The sequence below is a fragment of the Colias philodice genome, chromosome 28 (assembly GCF_061535455.1).
Source record: "Colias philodice isolate Cphi_HAF_F1 chromosome 28, ilColPhil1 Martin Lab GWU primary, whole genome shotgun sequence".
Classification (NCBI taxonomy): Eukaryota; Metazoa; Arthropoda; class Insecta; order Lepidoptera; family Pieridae; genus Colias; species Colias philodice.
In genome coordinates this window covers 28,788-50,117 of record NC_143113.1, presented here as the reverse complement: position 1 = coordinate 50,117, position 21,330 = coordinate 28,788, and the positions used below count along the sequence as shown (strand labels likewise).

At 34.1% G+C, this 21,330-nt stretch overlaps 3 protein-coding genes across 9 annotated transcripts in view; 2 read left to right on the top strand and 1 right to left on the bottom strand.

Moving 5' to 3' along the window:
* LOC149476115 (uncharacterized) overlaps positions 1-3,430 on the top strand; it is a 44,039-nt gene extending 40,609 nt beyond the window's left edge. For all 6 annotated transcript variants that reach the window (XM_089712427.1, XM_089712425.1, XM_089712424.1 and 3 more), the window contains one exon: positions 276-3,430. In XM_089712427.1, the coding sequence (XP_089568553.1) occupies positions 276-309 (34 nt within the window). In that variant the 3' untranslated portion in view covers positions 310-3,430. The remainder of the gene's footprint in view (positions 1-275) is intronic.
* Positions 3,431-5,649: 2,219 nt separating this feature from the next.
* On the top strand, positions 5,650-9,767 carry LOC149476114 (uncharacterized). The gene is made up of 9 exons (XM_089712011.1): positions 5,650-5,762; positions 6,495-6,677; positions 6,994-7,238; positions 7,854-7,942; positions 8,167-8,244; positions 8,451-8,573; positions 8,924-9,027; positions 9,219-9,300; positions 9,597-9,767. Exons 1-9 carry the CDS (start codon positions 5,650-5,652, stop codon positions 9,765-9,767), a joined length of 1,188 nt encoding a protein of 395 aa, XP_089568137.1.
* A 3,394-nt stretch (positions 9,768-13,161) lies between these two features.
* RpS21 (ribosomal protein S21) lies at positions 13,162-16,736 on the bottom strand. 2 transcript variants are annotated; one of them, XM_089712063.1, is made up of 4 exons: positions 16,656-16,736; positions 16,516-16,574; positions 14,203-14,394; positions 13,162-13,265 (listed from the first exon to the last, which is right to left on the bottom strand). In XM_089712063.1, the coding sequence occupies exons 2-4, from the start codon at positions 16,563-16,565 to the stop codon at positions 13,256-13,258; spliced, it is 252 nt and encodes an 83-aa protein (XP_089568189.1). In that variant the 5' UTR covers positions 16,566-16,574; positions 16,656-16,736; the 3' UTR covers positions 13,162-13,255. The 2 variants fall into 2 exon arrangements, with proteins under 2 accessions (XP_089568189.1, XP_089568190.1); XM_089712064.1 differs by lacking the exon at positions 13,162-13,265 and having other exon boundaries at positions 14,199-14,394.
* Positions 16,737-21,330: the final 4,594 nt, after the last annotated feature.

Here is a 21,330-nt window from a genome sequence, read left to right as displayed (position 1 = left end):
ATTTTTTATTTAATTGAACTTATTAATGAAAGCATTTCTTAATTATTACTGACTAGCGGTCCGCCCGAATATGAATTCCGGCTTAGCCCGTGTTACATATTTACGTTTTCTCTACATAAGAACCATCCACGTACTTCAAGGATTATAATAAAAAAAAGAATTATCGAAATCGGTTCAGCCGTTCACACTCGATGCCGTGACAACGCGAAACGGGTTTCATTTTTATAAATATAGATAACATTTTTTTATAAATTGTATAAATATTGTTGTTTCAGATGTCGTATGGACGAGTTAGCGAACAGCCAGTGACATACGGCCACTACTGACTAAAGTTGGCTAAAATATTGCTAAAGCTGACTTTAGCCGGCTAACCTTAGCTGTAACTGGCTAAAAGTTCGTCAATTGTGACAAGAGAGTTAGAAAATACTCACTTAAGTTGGCTAAATGTTAGCCAATTCCCACTTAAGATGGCTAAAACCGGCTAATAATTGTCTTTAGTTGGCTAAAATGGACTAAAGTGACAGCGTCTAAAGGAATGTGATAGTGCTATTTGTGACCTTATGGACGAGTGTATAAAGTCGAAATTTGTGTGAATAGTGACTATGTGATAGCGATCGCTTTAGGTGGCTAATTATTAGCCAGTTTCACGACTTGTAGATATTTTCTGATTAGCTTATCTGTCAGATTAAAATGACAATATAAGATATACTTTGTCTAATTGCTCTAAGAATATAAAACTCGAAAATTATAATATACCTATGTGAAAATTCGAAAAGTGTTGAATCTATCTATCTATATCAGTAAGTTCTATCTCGCTATCATAAAGTTTATATTATATGGTTATATCTATCTCGCTATCAGTAAGTTTATCAGCAAGTCGTGAAACTGACAGTTAATGTTCAAATATGTACACACGTGTAAATTAGGTTATTTTTACTGGCTTTGCACTAATCAATTTTGACTCTTCATGTGATTTTGACGATCATTACAATATTAGGTGAGAGAATTATTAGAAAACATGTAATATTTGATGTTTTTTTTTTTGGTACAATCATTAATTTGATGTACAATTTTGTTGTTTAAATAGATGATATGAAATATCTATGTTTAAAACAAATTTGTTCATGAGATATTACGTTAATGAAATAATGAGGAACTAAACCCATAAAATTGTTTAAAAATTTATCTTACATAAATATGTTATATTACTTTTTTTTACTACTTCATTATTTTAACAGCACTTTATTATGATTAATGAATTATTTTTATTGTTCGTTTTTCTTTAACATTCTTTAAAATGATGGCATATAGCAGGAAGGAATTTAAACTGTTATTATTAAAATATGGCCCGAATTTTCTGCCCCATTTAGAGACATAGAGCTTCAATATATAATATAAAATTTTCTAGAAATATGTATAAGTAGTGCTCGAACGAATATTGCAAGTAAAAATAAATAATTAAAGACTAAGGGCTGATTTTTCAATCCTTGGTTAAAACTTATTCGTAGAATAATGTATAAAACTACCATTTTAAAAACGTATTCTAATTGCCCGTATTTGACAGTTTACGTGACATTTTAATATTATCGTGTAATACTTTATTGGACGGATATGTTTTATCCAAGCACTGAAAAATCGGCCCTAAAAAGAATTTACATATAAGCTAGTCATGAGTTAAATACTCATGTTCTATTTAATATAATCGTACCCATGATATTATAAGTAACAAGCTTTGCGCCCGCGGTGTCTCCCACGTTGTATAAAACCTAACAAATTATATACTAAAACCTTCTTCGAGAACCAATCTATCGAATAAAAAAAACGTATCGAAATCGGTTGCGTAGTTTTAAAGATCTATACATATAGACACACACGTAGTTTTATACTATGTAGTGAAAAGGTTACCAATACAACATTCGATCTTCAAACACGGCACACTAACGCACGCACGATTAGACGTCACAGTGTGATGGCATGATTCAACTATCGTGAGTGAAAGAGACAACTGAAGTCAAATGTGGCTAATTAGCAACTTTTCGCTTATAATTTATCTACACTTTTAACTTATAATATCATTGGGCTTACCTTCAGACTGGCGGAAATTAGACTCGGGGTAAAGTAATAATAACTAAATTAGATGTCATTTTGTAGTTTAGTAATAATTACTAAATTTTATCTAAATTCTGTCTTTTTTGTGGCTATTCAGAGTATTTAGGTATCTGAAGCAGACCTTTAGATTTTTCTAGGCGTTAGATTATATCTAGGATAGATCCCGCTCAAAATTTTATCGGCCATTGTACCTCTTAAATATAGAAAGAAAGAAAAAAAACATTTCAGTCAAGGATTTTCTTTAATTAAAAGTGAAAAATCACAAAAAATAATGTAATATGCCTTTGTTAGGCCATTGTCGTGCTATCTCCCTCGCACACATTACATTCAAGTAAGTTAGAGTGAGACGACTATTCGATACATCACATTTATGTATAATTGTAAATGAGGCTTCGTGTAAATACAAATATGTATTTTTATAAATAATAACAATATTAAAATAAAAATAATAATAAAATAAAAGCAGCTTTTCACTAGTTCCTAATAAATTGCGAAAATTAAATAAAAAATTAGCTCACCGCCTAGTTAATGTTAGTTTTAAAAATAATGTTTTTTCTATATAAGTGTGAGTCCATCCTGATGTACAGTTTTGATTTTTAGTGCAATATGGTTGTAAGCCAAATAGGGGTGATTACGGTAAAAATTAATTGTATTAGATTGTTACTTTATTAGATTTTTCATATTTTCTGTTATTAATTAAAGTGCTTTGGAGTAAAAACTACCTTTTAAAAATTCTAATTGTGCTCTTTAAAGTTTTTACAGGTTTTTCTTATAAAGGAAATAATAGAATGACAAAAACCTATAATTACTCCAAAGCACTGTATAGTACTTTTCGCATTTCTTTACAAAAATTTTTGAATATACCCTCATCATAATAAAATGTATCACTATTGTTTATTTTCTAAAAAAAAATGTCCTTACAGCTGACATGTGACGTCAACAAAGTTTTACTACACTGCATGCGATCTTTTAGATATGCTATCTTGCTCGTACTTTTTTTATTCTATGCGTGCATCTCTTTCTTGCACATGGCTTAGAAAATTAAGCCCAAAACAAATAATTGACAAGCTAGGTAAATGAAACGATTTTGAAACATAATTTTATCTCTTTCAATCTTATAGGAAAAAACTTGATGCTAATAAATCTATCCGCTCTAGCAAAGCATATATCTGTATGAGAGAAAGAGACAAGGTTATGGAAAATATTGATTGAGGCTAAATACTCGGAAAGTACACATTGTATAAATATTATGTATAGCTATGAACAAATTAATTGTATGTAATGTTAATATTATCGAGAATAATACAAATAACTTGCCAAACGACTTTTATTTTTTATCCTTATGCCTTACCCTTATTAATATGTCACCGTTAGATTGTGAAAACTGTTAAATTACAATCTTGACTCACGAGATTGTAAACTGTCAAAGATTGTAAGCAAATTCTACGAATAAGGTAGTATACCTTTATAGTTTAACGCATTCTATAATCAATCCCGCGGTAACCTGCATAATTCGAACATGTGATTGATGCACGATTGATACAACGTTGTGATCGTAGAACCAAACGACCCTGCAGGGTTCGAATCCCATTAGGATTGATAGTATATTATGTCTTGATAGGCATGACACAAAATGCAGATCAACTACTTATTATAAAAGAAAATCCTGTGAGAAAATCAGTAAAATATGTAGGCATAATCACATGTAGTCAGTAGTGTATCTACTATCTACATACGACACACCGGTCTTAAATTATTAATGTTTAAGGCTTGTAAAATGGAGAAGAATGTAGCTATACCATACACTGGAAAACAATATTTAGGTCTACTGCTGCAATAATTTTTCGCTTTGAAAGATATAATAGCAGATTGATAAATACGATCGCGCAAATTGTCTAAATACACTTTCAAATTTGCACAAAATCTTTACATAAATTAGGTAGTTATAAACATTAAAAGTTTGTTTGTTTGTATGCACCAATCTCAGGAACTACTGCGACTAATTTGAAAAAGTTCTTTCAGGGTTAGATAGCCCATTTATCGAGGAAAGCTCTATATTATTATCATCATAATAAGAGCAGAGCAATGCGGGTAAAACCCCGGGGCACAGCTAGTTCTAATCACAGATATAAATCTTAATCCATACTAATATTATAAATGCGAAAGTAACTCTGTCTGTCTGTCTGTTACTCAATCACGCCTAAACTAATGAACCAATTTGCATGAAATTTGCATGATATTTTGATACCCGAGAAAGGACATAGGCTACTTTTTATTGCGAAATATGTACCACGGGCGAAGCCGGGGCGGACCACTAGTATACAATAAATCTCGTGTCACAATGTTTTTCCTCAATGGACTCCTAAACCACTTAACCGATTATAATAAAATTCGCACACCATGTGCAGTTCGATCCAACTTGAGAGATAGGGTAGTTTAAACATGTAGGTACCACGGGCGAAGCCGGGGCGGACCGCTAGTAGTATTATATATTGTTTCTAGACCTAAGTTTCTAGACATATGATCTCTCTTAACTCTATACCATAAATATTTAAATCTTTTTTAAGTTCATTACTTTGATTGACATAAAACACATGTGACAGTCACATAGCGGGAATGATGCAGTCAGGAGAGTAACGCTTTCCTTCCGTGGTTCTCCACCACCAATATCAGGTAACCTTCTAAATAAAGCAGAAAAGCTTATTGAAGCAACTAGTGGTTCAAGCGAAAAATATAATGTATTTAGGTAGATATTGTCCATTTATCGCGAAAGGCCTTATAGGTATTTACACAGATCGAAGTGCAGTAACTAACCGTAGCGGAAATATTCAAAATCTTTAGGAGTATCAGTTAAAATATTTCAAAACTGAAATAATTCATTGTTCTATTAGTAGACGAATTTTCATGAGTTAGCTTGTAGATAAATTACCAATATTCGTTGGAGTTTCAATACTGAGAAAATTATATAGTTAGAGCTGTGTAATGTGTGCGAAATAATATTGTATTTTATAGTAAGAGATTATGTTCATTTTCAATATACTGTTTTGTTTAGTATACTGCAATTTAGTCGAATTTATTATCTACATGTTATGTATTTGAAAAAACCTGTACCTAACATGATTATATGCTCTTCTCTCGGTGTATTTACATCAAACGAACCTAAAGCTAGAGCTAGAGAATAGAGCAAGAGCTTCGTGATCTTTTAGTGTCAACGAAAACTCGTATTGAGTGTTGTTCAGTATTAGAACATTACATGGAATCTTTTCTAATGATCTACGTCTGTTTACATAAAAATAATTTATATGAGAATGGGCTGTGTGAATGAGCATTCGCTCGTTTGATGTAAATGCACCGGCTCATTTAGTAGAAGTAATCGCACTTCCTTTCTGTGACGATTTTATTTGATTATACTATAGTATTACTATATTGTAGGAGTGCATTAAATAATCTGATATAATGTTGTATGGTACTTTTTGTGTTGATGACCCGTAGGTACATCAGTATAAACGCTTTATCAGTCTCAGCAGTGTCTGCACGCAGATGTCAGTGACGTCATCAGTGTCGGGCGATGCGAGCGCGGAAGGCGCGGCCAACGACATCATAGACCTGGACCGCTACATGCGCGCTGCTGTACGGCCTTCCGTCGGACGCAGGTTATAGTAAAAATAACTAAAAGGTAGAGATTAGAATAGAACTTGTGCCAGTGACACAAATTCCTATACACTTACTAGGCGGTCATAGGCTGATAGTAAATGAATAGTAGAGCGCTATCTATTTTTGGAATGGCTAAAGTAAGCATCAAAAATATCTTCATGATGAAATAGCCTACATAACTTACTTTTTATCTAAAAATCATCGCTTCGTTAGTTCGTTCTGACGTGCAAGAAAAATAAACACACTCGCAATTAAATGTATAATTTTTGTATCTATATTCTATCTAATTTTGTATTAAGTACATTATATTTTGGTGAAACACCTCATTCTCATGTGAATTTTCTAACCTTACGAAGCTACGAATAAAATTTAGTAGCTAATAATTGAGTTAAGCAATGTACGGGCTAGCCGTACATCCTGGAAGTTGAAAGATTGATAGTTTAATATTGATAGAAAACTAGTTATTGCTTTTGATCACTTTATTTGTTGAATACTACAAACTAATGATAATATTATGATATGATGATTTGATTATAATATGTATTTCATAGTTGATAATGATATTATAGCTCGCATACACCCCGAGCGCTTTAGAGCGAACGCAGACTGACTCGGTAAATATGTTGTTTTTACCGTAATGAAATAGGATCGTGAAAAGCGCTGAGTCAGGATGTACAGCTAGCCCGTACAAGCAATATGGCATATCTCATTAAACATGTAAGTGACAACAGAGGCGAGCGGCTGGTGGTGGACGCTGGGCGGGGTGCTGTGGGTGCGGGGGGTGCGGCGGGCAGCAGCAGCGGCTCGGACGCGCCGCTCCGCCCGCGCGCGCACAAGCGCTTCTCGCACGACAGCGGCGTGTCCGACGGCAGCTATGTGCGCCGCAAGCAACGGCTTAGTAGGTGTGTATGTTTGTATACCATAGGTGTAATAAGCGGGATAGTAATATTGTACAATGGAATTATATTACATGGAGTATAAGAAAGTATTATCCAGTGTCCCAGTAATGAGATATCTTTTTATAAACACACGTTTGTGCTGTTAGATGTACTTTAGTTGATAGCTTTCAGAAATGCACATTTTAGATTCGATTGAAAGCCCACTAAGACTGCATTGCTATATGTTTTGTGGTTTATATTGTTTCATAATCATATAAAACATGATAAAGGCTTATTTTCTTCTTATATTTTAAGAACTACTACTATTCGCCTTTTTAACCCTTTACTATAGACGTCCCGAGTTACGGCCTCGTGAATCAAGCCGCCTCTCATCATCATCCATACGCGAGTTCAAAGCGGTCTGCGAGCGCGCGCTCCGTGAGCAACAGGAACAGATCTCGCGCGTGGCGCAGCTGTGTGAGCGGCTCGCTCAGCCGGAGCGACTCGCTCAGTCGGAGCGGGAGCGCTCTGAGCGAACGGAACAGACTGAGCGGGGACGTGAAAGGCCTACTGAGTGCGAGCGAGCAAAGCGTCCGGGTAATAGTTGCGAACACAGGTTGCGAAAATATAAAAATAATCCGACTCTTTTATTAGGTATTTTAAGTCAAAATCATTACACCGTCTTTAATAAACTGTACAAGTTAACACACAAACTTCTAGAAGAATTTAAACTTTAACATGATTTGTAATAGTTGTAACTTTGGTTGTTGTAATTAGTTTATAATAAGTTCTGTTTAGTGGACCATACATAAAAATAATTATGCCACTGTATGACAACTTTCGAGCGTTTTCATTGCAGCCATAAAACAAATTTCGCGATGTAGAGCTTTTACTGTAACTGTTTGTGAGCAATGTTTTCTCTCAATGAGTGTTTACAGTCTACAAACGTGAAGAAATACACCATTCACTAAATTATAGTAATAATAATTAGTGTAGGTATGGTGTGTGCCAAATGTGTAACAAAATGAATTAAAAGCCGGAACAATTATTATTGTTCAGGCTTTTACACCGGAACAATTATTGTTCCGGCTTTTAATTCTTTTTCATAAGGTTTTTATTAAAGTTTTATAAAATAAAAGTCAATTGTGCTTTTCTTTAAAATTCTAATCCGTAACATATTATGATGTGTTTATTCAACTTTTATGGTGTTAGTTCGCAGCGGGCGATCCCGGGTGCGAAGCGAGTCGAGCGAAGTGTCCAGCACCAGTCAGAGCTCTCATCGGAGGAAGGAGAAGTTTAGTGTAGGATATTGTTTTTCAAATTAAATGTAGCGCCACGTTCCTTAATTTTTAAAAACAAAGATAATAAGACAAAAATGGGTTCCTAACTTCCATAAAGCAGTAGGCCTTTTAAAATAATTTACTAAGAGCTAAAGTATGTTTTTCATTATAATAATTGGTAAATAATATCCATTAATTAATTAAATCGGTAATTATTTTACTTGTCTAAAAGCTCAATCTTTCAGTCAGACTCGTGCAGAACATACAAGATCATTATGACAAAGCTGGATGAACTGGGTCGCGCATTCGCAGCGCGCCGGCAGGTAAGTACGACAAATATTATTAATTAATTAATTATATTTAAAATTTTAATAACGTTTTGTATGATTTGATTTCACATAGGTCATACATACATGATTTATATATGATGCATAACATACCTATTTTGGCTATGATCTTTAAAAGATAACCTTCGTACAATGAAACATTTACTTTGATTTTACTGGTATTTCGATAACTGTTGTATTAGTTGTCCCCTACAACCCCCCTCGCTCGCCGCCCGCCCTCATCCGCGTCCGTGTCGGTGTGCGACAAATTCGTCGCAACTGACCCCGACACAAAAGTCGCAAGGAGTTTATCCCCAACGATACAAGTAAGTTGTTTGTGGGAAAACAATGTATAATTACTATAATAATTAAGCCTTGTACTACGTACTACTCCATGTCATTCCTCAATAATAATATGCCAAAGATGAGCCATCATGTTTATTCGTTTTTAAATCTGTTATTTTCTATAATTCAGATTATACATATTCTATATTTTGTTAGTAAAGTCTATAACTATGCTAGTAGATGTTCTGTTATGCGCAAACCACCCAAGAGCAGTGTATTTCCATTTTCTTAACGCCCTCACTTTCCCATACTGGAAAAAATACTACTATAAGACTATGGTTCCCGTTCAGATTTTAAAATAATGTACTGGCAAATTTGATTTGTCTGTCAGACGGTGTACACGAGTGCGGTGTCGGAGCGGCGGCGGCTGCAGACCGCGCGCGGCGCCGCACTTGACATCGCGCCTCACAATCGGAATAATGTCGTTATACACAGGTTTGTATAACGTCATAAATCGTGGCAACAAAATCTACCTACTACAATATACGAAATTGATTTTCAGCTCTACTTGGCTATAATTTAATACAAAAAGTACATTGGTAGTTACTTAGATAGACAATTTTTGTTGAAGTTTGTAGCCAGTAATTTTGCAGGTACAACTTTAATGATAATGTGATTATTTCTAGCGTAGTGAAAAGCGACTGTACGTCAGTGTGCTCGGCCACAGACCTAAACCATTGCGGGTTTGACCTCGACGACCCTGTGCATGTTAGTTTTAACAATTTTTTTTAAATGAAAAATAAATTAAAGAAGCACTCAACATTTCATTTATACACGCAATGTATAAATGAAATGTTGAGTGCTAATGCCTTCAAATACTGTTATAAAAGAGAATTTTTTAGGCTAAAGACGCGAGTTCGAATCCAGCCTAGTGATCGGTTTTTTTCTATTATACATATGTACACAGGACACAATACCTCAAAACATTACAGCTATATATATATAGGCTCAACACTACCTCTAAATACTGCAGTGATAATACCGTACACACGATATTTTTGCAGCTATACGCTCAAGCGAAGCGTCTCAACCCGCTGTCAGCGCGCGTCCCGTTCGGTCGCCCGAGCGGCCCGGCCCCGCCCGCGCCGCGCGCCCGCTCGCTGTGCGCGCTCTGCCGCGGCTACTGGCGCGCGCTCTGCCAGCGTCTGCCCGCTTACATCAGTAGGGACTCGTAGTTGTGATATTAAATTGTTTATTTGTGATACGGTGTTTTATTTTGCTCAACCATGTAATTCTAATTTAAGTTTCAAATGTACGATACCATCTATGTACGGCCATAATCTAAGCATTAGTTTTGGAATTTGAATTTTTGGTGATGTAAAGCACAGAATCACGATACAGTTGATAATTTATGAAAACCAAACTTCTCAAAGTCGTAGTCAACTAGTACCTACTGTCGCATCTTGAAGTTTTGTTACAGATAGATGCAGGGTTTGATTCCCTGTAGAAACTAATGGGAAAGAGTGATGATCTAGCATATAAAATTACTTACTAATAATAAATCATGCCTTATGCATGTACTTATTCTGTACATGATGTAACGTAGTCCCCTACCCTTTCAAATACTTATGAGAAACGCCTCTGCCCGCCCCCATACACAAGAAAACCAAGAAGGTTAAATGTTCGAAGGAGTTCCATTCTATGATCTGACACAAAGTTGAAATGCTGGCGACAATTAAGAACAATAATAATATGTCGAGCTTCTGACGTGACAGAAGAACAAAAGAAAACTCCATCATGTTGTAAAATTTACTGTAAATACCTAAAAATAAATATGAAATAACAATATGCAGGCTGAGGACTACAGACAAACAATCAACTCCTGAATAAATATGAAGAAAGAACACTTTGGAATATTTTGCTTATTGTATTTTCTTTTTCAGGTTTGTTCTTTGCCTTATTCTTACTTCATTAGTTTCAGTGGACGTTACCTACGTACTTACTTAACTGTACCGTATGCAAAAGAAATCTATAGAATTCACAATTGTTGTTAAAACAGCAAAATATTTTATATCTTTGTCATTTAACTACCTATGTTTAGATATTCCAGGAAAATCTATTTGATACGAATATTGGTGGTTTCACCTACGCAAACTGCTACATAAATATATCGGAACTGACATGTCTACCTTTAACACCACTACAGCATAAAAAATCACCTAATTGTGATGATGACCTAATTATTTTATACTGAATAAGACTGAATTGTTTAGGTGGTAGGCACGCTCGCTTGCAAGCGCAAGCCGTCGTGTCGCCCGCCGCGCTGCCCCGGCGGCTGCAAGCCCAAGTACTGGTGAACAAGCTCTGAACTTTATACTCTATACGCTTCTACGTTGACGATATCGAACAAATATGGTAAGTTGAAGAACATCGATGATTTTGAAGTTATAGTATGTAGTACACTATGTCATAATTTTTTACTAAGTTTTGTATTAGGATTTGGATGAAGTCTTACTACGTGTACCTATGTTACACTTTGCTCTTTTTCTGGAGATGATATTATTTTGTATACTTTTACTTCAATTCAACGAACACGCGAATACATTAATTTATTAGCACACTAGCTGTAACCCGCGGCTTGGCCCGCGTGGTGTAAACTGTACCTAAATTAGTACTTATAGCGCCCTCTATCGGAATTTATAAAAATTTAATTAAATTCATAATGTAGTCGCAGCGACGTAGAAAGAAAAACAGACACACTTTTGTATTTATTATATTAGTAGGATAAGACGTATGCGCAGGATACACAGTGAATACCTATGGACTAGGGCATGTAATATCGGAATAGTTTTGAATTCCGATATTGATTTCCGATATTTGAGCTCAATATCGGAATTCCGATATTGATATCGGAATTGGACATATATGTTAAAAAGGTGGATTTTATTAATTAAAAACGTAGGTATTATAATCATAATATTTTATTCGGTATGAAAATAGTTATTTTACTGCTTAATTACAACTTAATTTAACTAACTCAAAATAAACATGTTTTAAGCAATACAATTTTTGAACATATCTGGCAATACTATTTTTGAACGTATCTCGGTCCTGCCGTCATCCGTGATCCGATCGATGAAAATGATCCCATACATTTGATGAGCGTTTTTTGAGAAATTCTGAGAACGAGTTCTTTTTTTTTTATGAGTCCATTTTTAACAATGTTGCACACTATTCATCGCATCGCCAGAAAACGCAAACACCTCCTCACTATCACAGTTCATGAAAGTGACTGATGCACACAGCAGGTAAGACGCTCTGTTTCTCTGTGGGATTCTCTCGCAAGTGCGTTATACGCTGCGAAAGAGTGAGATAGGCATACTGAGATGCGTCATTTCAATCACCACTATACCTATTTCTTTTTTTAAATCTGGCTAATTATTTAAATTGCCGCAAATTTTAACCTCAACTTAATGATTCAGCACTGAAAAAAAAAATCTTAATTCCGATATAACGATATTGGATCACTCAATATCGGAATTGTAATATCGTAGTTTTCATTCCGAGATTCCGATATTGCGAGATTCCGAGATTCCGATATTCATGCCCTACTATGGACAGAATGATTTTATATTAATTATCAATCGACTTCAAAAAAAAAGGAGGTTGCAAGTCGACTGTATTTTTTTCCTTTTTTGTTATCTCCAAAATTGTACGATGTGTGAACCGATTTTGGTGATTTTTTTGGCTTTCGTATTTATCCTGTTCCAACCATTTGAAGGCGGTTCAATTTTTGTTAAATAATTTTGTAGGAATTATTGATTCGAGTTGTCTATTCTACAGTTGGTGGCAGGCAACCTGTGCTGGTGGATCGCCTGGTGTCTCCTGAGCATTCTAACTCTAACGCAAGCGTGTAAGAAGCGAACCATTTGCCGCCCGCCGCCGGATGGCCGGCCCGGCTGTGGCGGGAGATGATATGCCACAGATTATACACGATCAGTGTTGCTATATAAAATAAATCATTTTTTTTTGTTTCTTGTGAATAGATTACCATACTTTCAGGATAAATTATGTGATAGCTTAGCCATCACTTGCGAAAAATTCAATGTTACTTAGCTCTTGGTTACTCAAAATAAATCATGTTAATCTACCCCTTGTTATATGTTATTTACTATTTTGCCTTTATTACTCAAGATGAATGAGAGCTTATCACCTCAGATCTAAGGGCGGCCGTACACGGACCGATTCAAGCAATTGAGACCGACGGCTTCAACTATACCTACATTCATTCACTGCCGTAGACAGACTGCTCGAGCAGTCGCGACCGCTTCCATCCGCAAACTAAGCGATTTGTAGCGACAGCTCGAGCAGTCCGTGTACGTTACTCAGCCGTTAACTGCTCGAGCTGTCCGTGTACGGCCGCTCTAAGTGTTAATAATCCTATCAAATCTGTTCAATCAAATTAAATCAAAAATGTTTTAACAACAAAATATGCATTGTTATATCAAAACTATGAATCTTCAAAAAAGTACATCATAGGATTCAAAATTTGCAAGAAATATAATAATGTTTTTGAAATATTAACATATCAGTGTAAAATTACTTGATGTTATATTATTATGTTGAATGTGTGGACTATTTCAGAAATATACAAAGAAATAAAAGAATGTAATTTTTTAACTTTTTTTTATTTTTCCTTAAATAATACCCTTATGACAGTACATCAGTAGTTCCTGAAACAAAGAAAAAGACATTTAGTAACATACACACCTTTTTTTTCTTTCAAAAGTTAAATAAAATTTTGTCAAATCAATTTTATTTAAATTATGGATAAGCCTTAAGCGTATATAATATGCACTAAGGATGTAATAGCTTTTATCCTCTTATTATAATATTGTATTAGTATTTACTCTTTGCAAATTAAATACAGTATTAACTATTAACGTATAAAAATGGTTACAACCAATATAATAAAAGTAAAATTAGTAAGCAGCAAAACCTATTTCTTATTCCGTTTACAACGAAACCTTGTTCTCATTTAGGTTGTGCATGCACTATACATGTACATGCATAATAAAAACTAAATAAAGACTGATACTCGGTACAGATATAGGTTTCTAATCTTTAAAATAATTTTAGTTGGTTAAGTTATTTTAGAGACATCAGACATAAAATCTTCCTATGTAAAATATATGATCAGTACCCATATACATTTCATAATAATTATTTCAGTTGTAGGCAGAACAATGAAAACATTGTTCACTAGTTTTTGCAGTGAAAAAACAACATACATCTATCCTCATAAACATTCTCATTCATAATATTAGTCACATTTAAATCTATACCAATACTAATAAATTAATAATATAAATTGGAGATTGTATTTGCTTGTTACTGGACCAATATAAAATATTCATTTTTCCATTGGTTATGTAACACTCACTGACTGTATTATACATAACTTATGTATAATACAGTCAGTGAGTGTTTTTTATTACAACAGTATCTATGGGATACTATTTCTAATAAATAATAATCCCGCTATTTCTATCCCAAACATACAAACTTTCACATTTATAATATTAGTAGGATTCAATGTATCACACCAATTTAAAAATACAAGTATACAATAAACATACTATCCACTATAATTTGCATAATCATACTCACTTGACCAAAATGCCGTCCTTCTTAGTGAGCCGCACTATACAGTCGTCGGACTCCCCCATCCTGCGGATGGCCCCGCAGATGACGTACATCTTGGCGGAGTCGGCCGCGCGGCCCGTGGCCGGGTCCACGTCCGCGATCACGAGCTGTACCGACGCGTGGTCCTTAGCGTGGATCAGACGGTTGCTGGCCGAGCTGCCGATAACGAAATATTTTATACTCAACACATCAAATCAAGCCTAATTTCGAGAGTATTGTAAAAATGTCAGTATGCATATTTGCGTGACCTATAGTCTGTCCACTATAAGAATTGCTTTTTGACAGCTCGATGGGTCGATTGTCATAATATTTCAATTAAAAATTCAAAATATTATCATAAATCAAATTAGGTACGTAAATAATAATTACAACGTAAACATACTAATAAGATATGTAATAATAAGACCACATATTTTATGTTAAAACTAAACTAAACTAATATTTTATTATTTATTGGTTTCTATCTTACAATTTGGTTGTCTTTACGTTTAAATTATGTAACATAATAGAAGTAGAGAAGAGTTTTTCTGTATCGGATATATTTAACAGAGTATTTCTATTGATTATTATAATCTATCGACCCATCATTGAATAATTCTGTGTAGACATCACTAAGTGGGCGAGGCCTGTCCATGAAGTACAATAATTATTTGTATGACATTTTAACATAGACAATACAATCCTTCATAGGCATGAAGCTGTCAAAAAGCAAATAATATAATGGACAGAGTATAAAAGGCAAGATCTCTGGTCCTGTTGTTCTTTATAGAAAAAATTATTTCTCTCTAAACATTTTTTTTTTCATTAATCATTTTTACTATAGTAAGCTGTTTGAACAACAATCTAGATTTTTTCCTTAAGTTCAAATTTAGCAACTAAGACCACAACATTTTAATTATTCATTCAATTAGACTTCTTGCTGAAGTGCTTTTGAATTGTGGAAATACATAATACATAATTTAATATAAACCACTGATTTGAAAAGACATTTCTGCAGGGAAGAACCGGCAAGAAAGTGTGGTCGTTCTTGTATATCATTTAATTATCAATAAATAATAATCATACCGAAAGAACTGTTTTGTGGTTATTAAGCAACAACATTCTTATTATTAAATACTTAAAACCTAGGATTCTACCAAAAAAACACCCCAAAATATAGTTTTTAATGAGGAAGTTATCAATATTATATCTATACTAATATTATAAAGCTGAAGAGTTTGTTTGTTTGTTTGTTTGAACGCGCTAATCTCGGGAACTACTGGTCCGATTTAAAAAATTCTTTCGGTGTTAGAAAGCTCATTTATCGAGGAAGGTTATATATATCATCACGCTATATATCATCATAAGGCTATATATCATCACGCTACGACCAACAGGAGCGGAGCCACGGGGGTGAAACCGCGGGGAGCAGCTAGTTATGTATGTTTATTTAAATAATTAATCACTCCTTGCCGATTTCGGCTACAGCGACTGCTATGTGTCGTCGTTACGGTGGGTCAACAATGCCCTGTCGTGCGCTCGGAGATGGCTAATATAGCCAATGTTGGCGAGGAATGTGCGGTCACAGTTTGGGCAGGTCAAAACACCTCCTTGATAATTATAATAAATTGCCACAGGTGGTCAGGCTTTCAGCTCATCGCATTTGGCATCCAGGTCCCTGCAACGATCTTCCTCGAAAGCATTGATGTTCTGCTTTAACAGGTGTCTGCATTTTGAGCGATCATCAGCCAGAGACTCCCATCTGGAGGAATCGATGCCACATTTTTTCATGTGCCACTTTAACACATCCTTGTACCGTAGCAGTTGCCCTCCGTGTTTACGTTTGCTTTCCTGTAGCTAACAGTAGAAGATACGCTTAGCTTTCCTTTCTTCAGGCATCCAGAGTACATGAGGATTATTATTAAAGGTACAATTGCCATAACCTTGTACTGCGTACACCAGCTTGATTAAATTCCAATTTGTTTGTAAACACTATTCTTCTTACTATTTTGGATAGAATGGAGACTTTATTATGTTAAGTTTTGTATATATCCAAATTAGTGACTATCACTGTTGTAACAATGGAAAAAGAAATGATTTGGCCACATTCTGAACAAAAGCATTGTTTGTAAAACATGTTAGTAAAAATACACTTCATATTGCTCTGTTATTGGTGATTAATTCTGTCTATTATCGAATTTTCTTTGAAAAAATAAAATAAATCTATTATTTTAAATAAAATACTTCAAAAATATTGATGACTTCTAATATAACCTAAAAACTGTAACATGCACTCACCATTTCCTGGGGCAGTACAAGTCAACGAATTCTCCAGCGTCGTTCTGCATTTTGTGTATCTGAAATATCAAATTTCCGATAATTTTAACCACAATCACATTAACAATATGGATTTATAAGAATTTATCAAGAAAGTTTACCGAAACAAGCACGCGAGGCACTCAAACGTCAAGAGCGAAAAGAACTTTTTTAATTTTTTGACAAGTATCAAGGGTTGCCAGTTGTCAACTCTCCGTATTCATTTAAACTTAAATAAAAATTAAATTAAATTTAATATTTTTTAAATAATTATCTGCATCTAATCATATTTATCATTCCGATTAATAAATATTCTATAGAATCTTATTTTTCCCTAATAATTATTTAGATTGAATAAGTCATAAATTTTTTTATAATATGACCACATCATGTATAAATAAGGTAAACTCTGATAAAACCGCGTTCATTTAATGCACAGATCTAGTAATTGAATGTATAAATGATAAACCTATTTTTTATTTCAATTCTTGTCACAGATCAAGTAATAATTCTAATAAATTATTGTATACATGCACTGAGTTCTCAAATAATATCAGTCAATGATTTAAAATAATTAAGTTTAAATTACAGGGCGACGGACGTCGGACAGGCTTTTATTACGTCTTGAAAAACAATTTATAGGCTAGGAGATACTGACACAAAATTGTGGGTCATATTTTGTACCGGTAAAACCTGCTAGCTTTGCCAACGGTTGCAGACTTTGCCATAGCCAACTTCTGAGGGAAAAAGTGTAGTCACATCTTAATATCAGTTTTTTGTCATTTATGCATGCCTGTATAGTAAAATTTATGAGTTAAATGGCAACACCGAATGAGATGTGGCAGCCTAGCTTGTTTTTGAGATGTCATTTTCGGCGGTTACTTTTTTCGAATGTTGGCGGTATGAAACTTAGTGCTCCGGAACTTTTACAAAAACAAACGGGAAAAGCTTTGCCTACGTAAGTATTTTTTTGATATTATGTTAACATAATGTTCTTTAGCTAAATAAAAGCTGATTTACTGTGCTACAAGCTACCTTTACTTCGCAATTGGTATTGGTAAATTCAACAACCCCAATCACAACGTCAGTGATGGTGACTTTGCCATGTTTTGTTGGAGGTTAGGGCTGCCACAAAATTTCTGATGAATATTTTATCAAGTTTAAAATAACAACAATTTTTATATTCAATCAAGATCATATAAATAAGAATTTGTCATTTTTTAAATCTTTTAGGAATGTCGTGTAATGTGTGATATTAAAAAAAAAGTTAGTTAGTTTAATGAATACTATTTTTTTTTTGTTTTATTATGTAAAACAATTCAAAGTTAAGAAACTAACTAGAAGTAATTGATTATGTTTTTTTTTACTTTTACTAAATTGTTCCTACTACGAAAACATTTTTATTTGACAACCCTAACCCTAACTTCTTCTTATATAGGAAATATTTTGGAAAGGTTGGTGAATTTGCCACCTTCTTAGAGAGTTAAATTACCAGTGCTAAATAATATAAAGTTTTTACTTTATTTTACGGGATATAGGAAGAGTGCAAATATATTACTTTTTAACCTCATAAACTCCAAAAATTTCATTTTTTCTTTCATATGGCAAATTTACCAGAAGTGACAGCTAACTTTGCCATAATTGTTTTTATGCTTAAAATATTATAATTTACAAAAATGAAATAGATATTTAGTAATAATGTAAATTTTCATGAAATTTACTACGTCTAGGTGCAGGTTACTCATTACGTTTTCATACAATTATATTTTTTTAAAGCGAATCAAACTTTTTGACACATGAAAAAGTGGCAAAGTAAGCAGGTTTCACGGTAACAGTATGGCGGTTCCACATGACAGGGGTCTTAGTACGCAATGAAATTACAAAAAGAAAAATGTTGGTCAGAACGCTGGTACCGGCGGCCTCCTAGTCGCGTGGGCGTTAGTCGAAATTGTCGGATAAATTACGGTCAAACGATTTTTTCCACAAAAATTTTAGGATTTACCGATAGCCCTTACAAAATAAGTACTACCGCCTACTGATCGTTCGATCGTGAAAAAATAATTATTGCAGATTTTCGGCGGTATGGGCATTGGGCAGTGGGCACCATTAATTGGAACTGTCTGAAAACCGCCCAGGTACTTCTTTTTGACCAGTTCGACTAACGCCCACGCGACTGGGCCGCCAGTGCCAGCGTTCTGAAGAAGACCCCTGTAGAGGCTGTAGAACCGAACCTGTTACAAATGACCCAATATTTTGTGTCAGTATCTCCCGGCCAACTAATGCGACTAATAACAAACTCAAACTCAAACTCAAACATTCATTTATTCAATTAGACTACTATTTAGTAGCACTTTCGAATCGTCATTACATAGTATTTTTAACATATTTAATATTTTCATTCTTAGTTTTTATTATTCAGGAATTATTAAAGAAAGATTATTATCCGAGTATAAGTTTATTCGGTGTACCTTCTTACTACTATTAGATAAAATTATTGCATGTATTTTTATTACTTAGGCAAAAAATTTTGTTCTCCCAAACCATAAAGGAACAATGTTCCTTTAAAAGGAATATTGTTCATGTTAAGAATCGATAATCATAGAAGTTTAAAATAAAATTAGTTTTACTTTTCATTCATAAATCATTACCTCAAAAATCACTGCTCTCCCCTCCTCCCTTTAGGCAAGCCGTGGGTGTGGTATCTCCCTAATGAATTTTGTACCGCCACGCTCGGGCGCGCGCTCACGAGGCGTGCGAACTTATCTATTTTGATTTACGGTTCTGATTAAGCTTTTGTTTGCTTTGTATTTTATGTTGCAAGCATCTGTAATTATTATAAAGAGGAAAGATTTTCTCTAAATCTATAGAATTTGATTTTTTTTAATATATTTTACTCATAAACTTTTCGGCCGGATTTGAAAATTAATTATTTTAACTTTGCAGAGTAGATATTGAAAAAAAAATATATTATACTAGCGGTCCGCCCCGGCTTCGCCCGTGGTACATATTTATGTTTTCTCTACATAAGAACCATCCTGGTACTTCAAGGAATATAATAAAAAAAGAATTATCGAAATCGGTCCACCCGTTCTCGAGTTATGCGCTTACCAACACATTTTGCGATTCATTTTTATATTATAGATTAACTACTTCTTGAACTTTGTAGTTATCAAAATATAATCTCTAAGAGTTATAATAATAATTATAAGTATTTTCAGAATCCATCATCCATGTGTCTGTAACATCTTCATTCTTCAGCAAATATTATCCGATCGCTGTTTGCTCGCCGGCAAACAGTTAAACAAAACAAATGCCGAATTCATCGTAAATCTTGTTTTGTCACATTTATGTCAAAAATGGCACTCGTGTACACCGACTTTGTTTTTTAAATAATCATTATATTTTAATATGATTAACTGGATAGGTATGGAAGCTTAGAGCTTTATTGAAAATTAGCTTTCCGCCCGCGGCTTCGCCCGGGAGGCAGAAGAAAACCCGCATATTTCCGGACTGAAACTTAAACCTATGATTTTTCTCAGGTGTAATTTGTAAGAATATCTCTGTACCAAATTTGATATAAATTGGTTCAGTAGTTTAGGCGTCAACAGAAACAGACAGATAGAGTTAATAATTAATTTCACATTCCTTACAATATAAAATATAGTAGGGACATGAAAGCAATAAAATTATAGTAAAATAGTATGGTTTTATTTATAGTTCCAAATAATCTATTTGAGCTCTTTGATTGAATACCTAAATAATATCTATTATTATCGTTTAGATCATTAGCTGAACGAAGATGGGCTTTTCATAATTCGTGTAACAGTTGTTACTATTTATAGTGACAAAAAGCTTTATTGTATTATTTAAAACTTCACGAATAAATAAATATAAATTGCATGTTTTTTAGCGAAAAGTTACCGATGGAATAGACTCGTAGTTAACTACCTAAGTAGTTGCTATACATAAACTGTAAAAAAATTATAATATAAAATATCTACACTATAATCATCACTACATAGTATAAAACAAAGTCGCTTTCCCTGTCCCTATGTCCCTATGTCCCTTTGTACGCTTAAATCTTTGAAACTACGCAACGGATTTTGATGCGGTTTTTTTCAATAGATAGAGTGATTCAAGAGGAAGGTTTATATGTATAATAACATCCATTAAATAGTGGAGAAGTACTGTTATTTTTGAGGTTTCTAATGTGATGTCGTAAAAAATTACATTTTTTCCGCTTACATTGCAAACGCAGGCTGAACCCTACGAGTTTTATCAAAATAATGTACTAAGTATTATACACATTGAAAAGGTCTACAGAAAAGTCCGCGATGGTATATATGTCTATCTCTTATGGATAACCCACAATAACTTTTTTTTGTCATTTACTTTTTACGACAAATAATGGCTAATTTTCGATGCGATTTTAACCAATACAGCATTAATCCTTAACCAATTAAATACCTTCAATACATTGTTCATTTGATATAGATCTATATATGGCCCCTTACACCGTATGATTTAAGTGAATATTTTCGAAGATATTACAGATTTAAAAATTGCGGGACGTAGCGTTTGCGGCGGTACCGGCGCGGCTGGCCGGCAGCGGGCCGCTATGTTTTTATATACAACGTTCACAGTTTTTCTGTAGGTAGTGTATTTAGTATCAGCATTGCACCCGTGCGAAGCCGGGGCGGGTCGCTAGTAATATTATAAAGAGGAAAACTTTGTTTGTTTGATTGTAATGAATAGGCTCATAAACTACTGAAACAATTTTAAAAATTCTTTCACCAT